The sequence below is a fragment of the Pristis pectinata genome, chromosome 32, assembly GCF_009764475.1.
Source record: "Pristis pectinata isolate sPriPec2 chromosome 32, sPriPec2.1.pri, whole genome shotgun sequence".
Classification (NCBI taxonomy): Eukaryota; Metazoa; Chordata; class Chondrichthyes; order Rhinopristiformes; family Pristidae; genus Pristis; species Pristis pectinata.
The window spans coordinates 20,617,530-20,625,363 of NC_067436.1; the positions used below are offsets into that span (position 1 = coordinate 20,617,530).

A 7,834-nucleotide genomic window follows, 5' to 3' on the forward strand; every position below is an offset into this window, starting at 1 on the left:
TGTTATCCCAGGTTCAGTAGCCTAGAGTATCCTGGCAACTGTACTGATGGTAAATGTAAATACAGGGCCAAAAGTGCCCATTTCCAATTCACCACATTTCCTGGTACAGAAACAGATTTGCTGTTCTCTCCCCTTTTTGGGTTACTAAATTTATTTTTGCGGTGTTACACAGATGTATCAGTGGCTGTGATGTCCACTATGATCATTTTGCCAAGGCCTTCAAGCAAACTTTATGACCACAATCTTGGCAGGTCCGTGTTGATTATTTCCAATAGTTGTGTGAGATTTAGTGAGATTCTGTTCTTGATGCTAGAATCTTGAAGGGCACTAATGAGCAAATCAGTCAGGGCTCTGTTTTATAAGGATAATGGTGCGACAAATAGGACCACCAGAATTGTAGAATGGGTCTGTACAAAAGGAGACCATTTGCCCATTGACCATGGATCAGTTCTACATATGAGCAATCTAGCGTGTCCCAGTCCCCATGTGCTCTCCACATAGCCCACAAATCCATATTCTTGAATGTTACAGTTGAATGTGGCCTCCCTGGCAGTGCAATCCAAACCCCACCCATTTGTTGTGTTAAAAGAAAAATGTTCTTCCTCATGTCACTTTTGTTCCTTTTACTAATCACCTTCCTTCTCAGCCCCTGGTATTTGATCCTTCTGCCAATGGGGACCATTTCTATCTATATGGTTGGGCTCAATGGCCTCCCCTTGTGCGGTAACCATTTCGTGATTCTGATGATCCTACCTATTTTTTTAAAAAAACTTTATTTATACAGCACGGTAACAGGCCCTTTGGCCCAACGAGTCCATGCCACCCCAATTACACCCATGTTAACCTACTAACCCGTATGTCTTTGGAATGTGGGAGGAAACCCACAGTCATAGGGAGAACATACAAACTCCTCACAGACAGCGGCAGGAATCAATCCCCGATCACTGGCACTGTAATAGTGTTACGTTAACCACTATGCTACCACTTCCCTAATAAACTGATGGCCCTGATTGATTTTCTAGCAGTCTCCTGTGTTCCAAGGAGAACAGACCCAGCTCCTCCAGTCTATCCAAATAACTAAGGTCATCCTCTCTGGAATGACTTTAGTAAACCCCTTCCATAACCACTCCACTGCCACCACCACCACCCCCCCCCACCCAACCTTAAAATCTGGCTGAACCATTGTATTATAAATGTTTGTTGTGACTTCTTTGTTCTTGTATCTATGACTCTATTTATAAAGCCCGGGATCTTGTATGGTCTCTCATTCTGCCCTGCCCACTTCAACAAATTATGCAATATTGTATGTCATTCCATGGCAACCACCCTGGCTTTTGTCGTTGATAGGTATTGTCCTCTGTAAATGGGACTGTGGAAAATTCATCTGACAAGCACATTCTGGGTGACCTTGCAATGGAACTGGTTTTAATTTGAACAGATGTTCTTGTTGTCATGATAGCATCGCAAAGACACTGGGCACGGTTTTGACACATTGGGATATTTACCATCTTCAATATGCCTTTCAGAATTAAAATTTCTTCCTCCACAGTCTCCCAGCTCTACAGACTGCTTAGAAACATCATTCAGATTTCTCCTGCCTCGCCATGTGCCCTGACAGTGGACAACTATCAGGTCATAACTGGGTCAGAATCCTGCAAATCCCTATTTTGCACCATCTATCAAGTATCACCTGTTGAGAGAAACAAAGTTAATGATTCAGGCTGATTACTTTTCATCAACCTGAAATTTTAAATGTTTTTCTCTCCATAAATGCTGCCCAATCTGTGTGCTTCCAACACCTGTAGTATTTTGTTTTTGCTCCACTGCAGGTATGGTTTGAGGAAGAAGCCTGCTACAACCTTTTAAGACTACCAAGATGAAGATGAGATGTTCATCCCTGATAATGTTGACAAATTCTGTAAATCTGGAACTTGTATAAATTTCTATCTGTGTTCTTAGCTTGGTACTAGATAGTAAAGGGAACTGCTTAATCTTATGAGTGAATCTTTCACCTTTGAATTGATTCATGTGTCACAGTTAATAACACCTCCATCCTGTGACCCACACAATACAATTAAAAGTTAGAGACATAAGAGACCGCAGATGCTGGAATCTGAAGCAAAAAAAACTGCTGGAGGAACTCAGCGAGCCAAGCAGTCCCTGTGGGGGTGGGAGGGGGAAAATACGAATTGCCGACATTTCAGATTAAGACCCCACATTAGGACTCCATTACAAGTTAGTTTACACTGAATATAACCAAATGTTGGACTCTGTCTAATTGGCAGAATGTGGACTGTGTCATGGGCCACTAAATTATCTACTGTCAGTTAGCCACGTGGACTGAGTGCTCTTTGTAGTTTAGCAATTTGTCAATTTAAGAAAGTTTAATTTGGCATTTGCTATTACAAGCGCTTGGCAGAATCAGAATACCTACGCAATGCAGGGACACGTGATCTATGAAATGTGTGCTTCTCTCCCCAGAACAATCAGGCAGACTTGGAGAATGCAACAGAAGTGCTGTCTGGCTATCTGGAGAGGGACATATCCCAGGACTCCTTGCAGGACATCAAACAAAAAGTACAAGACAAGTACAGGTAAGTTGATATGAATATAACAAGGTTTCTAACAAATGTCTTCTCATTCCCCATACCAGAACACACAGGAAGTGGGTATTAACTTGGTACTCTGGAATCTACATGGTCCAGAATGTTCATGTACATGTGTTGCACACAATTACAAATAATTTAAAATAACCATGTCCATGCAGTTATTTTTCCCAATGAATGAGTGGACTGATATGGAGCTTCCACTTTTAATAAAAAAAAGTGGGGCAGGACCAGGGGTGAAACAGCTTTGCAAACTTTCCCTCTCAAGTCCCTTACTGCAAAGCATAATATTTTCATCCTAGAAGCAAAAATAGATCGTTCTTGACTCATCCAGCCCATTGAAAACTGCTGAATAAAACACTGACCTATTAGTGATGTTATCCTGCAGGTTCTTCAAGTTGTAGCATGTAGGTTTGAAACATGGTGACTTTATAAATGAAAATCATTTGTCCTTTGGTGCAAGAGTTCAGCCTATCTTACATTTTGTGACAAATAAGCTCGAGTCAGTTTTGGCTTAGGTGGTTAATGTCCACCTGCATGTGTAAAGCAAGATTTGCATTTAAACATTCCTCTCTCAAACATTTCAAAATACTTCAGATACAATAAATTACATTTAAGTGTAATGAGGGTAAAATGTACCATCCATTTCACATACAGAAACAGTGAGTTCAATGACCATTTGATCTGGCTTGGGAACTATGCAGAACTGTTGGGAAATATTGTGCAGAGCCATCCCTGAATTAGCTGCTTGGGCAGGCAAGGCCCCTGGCCGCCTCCAGCATAGGACTCTATCGTTACAGTTTAGATTAGAATGGGATTCATAACTTCAGTTTTAAGAATTGGGCAATACAACTGAGCATACCCTGGTGAATCAACATTGCTCCTGTCTGTGTCCCCTGATCTTCTGACGTACATGCTGGAGTTGCAAAACACTTGATTTAAGCAGGAGTTAAACCTGTTCTTTAAATAGCTGGATCCATACTTGGTGTAAATCTGAAATACTGGAGAATCAGTGAATCTGACTACCCTGCCCAAGGTACTTCACAGTAGAGTACATCACAGTACAATTTTTGCTCTATTTTCATAATGTTCATCATATGATAGCAGTTTTAACACTTAATCTTGGATTTTTTATATATCTCAATGTTCCATTAGGATAACGGGGGCCATTTAATATAAAACCATTGTTTTTAACCTGGGATATGTCTTCCAAATATGCTTTGCTTATTAATATTAACCTATCATTTTGCATCACCAGTCTAACCTGTAAACTTTTTTGTCATTTCATATTTGGTGTTGATCTTGTGTTATTGAATATTCAATAGGGCATACATGACTACAGTGGAAAGGATACAGAGGAGGTTCACCTGGATGTTGCCTGGAATGGAGCATTCAGTTGTGAAGAGAGACTGGATAGGCTGGGTTTATTTTAATTGTAATGTAGGAGACTGAGGAGGGACCTGATAGTGGTATACAAAATTATGAGGAGCTTAATTAGAGTAAACAGTAAGAACCTTCTCCCATTGTAGAGGTGTCTAAAGCTAGAGGACATAGGTTTAGAATGTGTAAGAGGTTTAGAGGGGAATTAAGGAAAACTTTTTCACTCAGAGTGTGTTTGGAATCTGGAATATATAGCTTGAGGAGGTGGTAGAGACAGACTTGTATTGTTGAACATGTTTCCAGATGAGCACTTGATCACCTAGGCATAGAAGTGATGGTAAATGGGATTACCATTTAGCATGGATCTTGTGGGCCGAAGGGCCTGTTTCTGTGTTGTACCACTATGACTACAACTTCAACATATCTGAAGTCTGGAAGGATCCATATAATCCAAAGTACTTTCTACCCTAACCCTAACCCAAAGTTTCAAAACTGCCCCCAAAGACATTTTAAAACTCTCTGCATTGCTTCTGCTGATTGACTTCAGACTTTCTATGTTCCAGGACATGTTTATGCAATCCAATGTAAAGAGACTTTTTCCTGACCAAACAAGCTCTAAGATTCCCACCTGAAAAGTTTAACTGCTGTGCATTGTTTATAAGTTTAAACTGACTGTCTGTTCCCTTTATCAGATACTGTGAGAGCCGGAGGAAGGTGTTGCTACAGCATGTGCATGAAGGCTATGAGAAAGACCTTTGGGAGTATATCGAGGACTGAGGCTTGGCTTGCAATGAACTGTCAACCCGTTAGCAACAGGGTGCTGATGCAAATAAAGTGGGCGGTACAGGCCCTTGCAGACACTGCTGGAGTTCTACCCTACTTTTTGTTAATGGAAAGTTTAAGTAAATTATATTGTAATAAAAAAAGTAGATAAAAACCACAAAATGTACAACAGTATTGTAAGTGGATGAAGGGTGTGACACACTAAAAACCCTCCAGCTTTAATCTGTAATGTAGCTACATTCTGAGAGCTGAACCATATTCTGTTTCCTTTCATTTATTCATTTTCTCTGTGTGTAGTAATTGAACTGAAACTGTTTTGACCTGGCTCCTCTTTTCCAGCCAGACATTAATTGTATGTAGATTCCCTGTTTGTGAATGTTGATTGGCTAATGTTAAGGCAGCGCTCTGGGGGTTATCTTTGTATATGACTTTTAAAAGGAGGACACAGTATTTTTCAAATTGTATATAGCGCATATGCATGGTTGAGCGAGAGCAAGTGTGGCACGTGTTTGCATAATGTTTAATTACAAAAAAATATTTATTCTTTAAAAACCTTCAAGAATATGTATATTTGCTGTGCAGTTTCTTTAGGTTTGCTAACCTTTGACCTCAGCGCTGTTAGTGGAATGTGGATTGAATTTTCTGCTTTGTCCTTCCCCTTTTAAAATGAAAAGCAAGTTTTTACCATGTAATTTTCCATAGTACTAGTTGTAGACTCAAGCTGAGTCCTGGTGCTGTTGGGTTTCCCTAATGTTCACCTCTTTCCCCCTTTTTCTCATTGCTTTTCTACCCTGCTACAGCTAACGACAGTCACATCCAGCTTCGGCAGAAGCCCTCAGTACTTTCTATGTTCTCTGTTGCTGTATAAAAATAAAAAAATACCCGTAAAATTGTACAGATCTCGTCAGACAGTAGGAGTGGTATAGACGTGTAATATTTGGAAGAGAACAGTGTCTAGCCTGTCTCTCCACACACCACCACCGCCCTGGGTGATGATGGCTGCTGTCCTCGCTGTGCTCTGCCTGTGTGTTGCTATCCCAGTGTAAAGAGGTTAGGGTTGAAGGATCAGTGCTTGGTGGACTGCTATGTTCCCAAACTGGCAACCAAACCTAAGCTACAAGTAATGGGTAGTTGTTCCATTCTACTCTGTAATTTAATTATATAAATATATATTTCAAAGAGACTTGTCTGAGATTAAGATCTAGCATTGGATTCCTTAACCCCACACTCAATGCTGTGGAACTTTTATTTTTGTTTCTCCTTTTGTTGCACTGGGACAATGTGTTGTCAAATTCTCAAACAATGAAAGATTTGTAGCTGTAATGGATGAATCCACGACGAACTTACACAGTTGTAAAGCTTGAATACTGCAAAGCATTTACTGACGATAAAGGTTTAATTTGGGTATTCCTTGCGTGACTTCCAGTGCTTGTGAGGTGGGGCTTATTGTTGAGCAGGGCAAAAGCACAATGAACAAGCATGGCACTGTATGTATCTCACTGACCCACAGATTGTGCAAGCAAATTATGAAGCACTTTTTTCCTCTGTGCATTCTTCTATAACCAGGAAGGGTTTGAATCTCAGTTGTGGATTGGCTATTCTGCACGCCAGCATTACTGCTGTCTTTGCATTGATGTGTGCAAGTGGGCTTTTTCTATACACACACACACACACACACACTTTTCAGTGTCTAGAATACTAACTAGGATGTCTCAGCTGCCATTTGGTTGCCCACTTGAAGGGAAATTACAATCCTGTTAGAAACCAGTCCTGTACATACATAGCAGGAGAAAGGAAAACAACCTGAGATACTGGTAAATAACAATGACTGGTTGGCAAATGGACATCCATGAGTTTAGCATTATCGTTGCAAACCCAGCAGGAAACTATTGCATAGCTCACTGAAGGTACCAAATGCAATGCCCACTTCATGTAAGACTCAGAGGGTTGCTTACAAACTGAAAACCGAACAAAGTATCCCAAAATGAATGTTCATTTTGTGAATTTAAGCCCTGGTCACCTGTGGCAATTTCACATGCCATCTGTAGGTACAGTATAGAGAATACATGATGTGCTGTGTTTCCTGTTGTTTCACAGTGCTATAACAGGTTAATCTGCCTAGGACTTTTAAGTAGTGTAGGTATCCTGATGGTAATACAGCATTAAGCATTGAAGTGGCAAATAGCTGATAGGAATCATAGAAAATTTATAACACACAAGAAAGCCGTTCAGCTCATTGTCTGAGCCAATAGGTTCTGTGGGGGGAATCTCTTTTTCTGAACACCTCACTTTAAGCCTGTTCTGTCAATACAGAGGATGAACTTCTGATTTGGGGTGGTGGGACTGACAATGCTGCAAATCCATTTCTATTCCACCTTTTGTATGTGTCCTCCTTTCATCCAGGTCAGAACAGTTACTGAATGATTATCATATGGGATTACTGCATCACACTGTTCTGGTCCAAGAAATACTGCTCTAAGGACATGTGCATTTGGCACCAGCACAGTGAAACTTTAAACCCAATAAATGCACTTTTGACAAATAAGGAACAAATGTTTTCTAATTTTACTGAATTTCAATTTCTCATTCACATCAACTTTAGAATGCAAAGATAAAATCCCTACTGTCCAAAGATGTAGAGAAGGTTGGAAAGATGAATTTTAGAAATGTTAGACAATCATGCTTACTCAAGTATTCGAGCCTTATGAATATATTGACTTCAAAGTGATGTCTTTCTTAATCCTCATTACACTTCAATGGCAGTCTGCTGTAACGGAATACCTTTCAGATAGCAAAGGCAGAATCGGAAAAGTGGCATTCACTTTCTGTTGTGTTCTTGAGAAGGAGATGTTAGGAGCAGTGACAAATCTTGGTCAGACGTGTTAAGGAATGTCTTAAAAGCAAATTCTTTTGAAAAGCCGGGGGCAGAGATTGCACTGTAAACACAGCCAGTAGTGTTTGGTGTGAATGATAGTGCATGCTTGTATGGGATTAGAATCAGAAGGACTGACCTCTGTAAGTAACAGTTACCATTATCCCAGCAAGTAATTTCGAAGGTTGAATCC

General features: G+C 40.3%; 1 protein-coding gene across 1 annotated transcript in view; it reads left to right on the forward strand.

Annotated features, from left to right (window-relative positions):
* LOC127585266 (E3 ubiquitin-protein ligase ARIH1) overlaps positions 1–7,316 on the forward strand; it is a 58,844-nt gene extending 51,528 nt beyond the window's left edge. Inside the window, exons 13-14 of the mRNA XM_052042595.1 lie at positions 2,482–2,594; positions 4,679–7,316. Of these exons, the coding sequence (XP_051898555.1) occupies positions 2,482–2,594; positions 4,679–4,763 (198 nt within the window). The 3' untranslated portion in view covers positions 4,764–7,316. The remainder of the gene's footprint in view (positions 1–2,481; positions 2,595–4,678) is intronic.
* Positions 7,317–7,834: the final 518 nt, after the last annotated feature.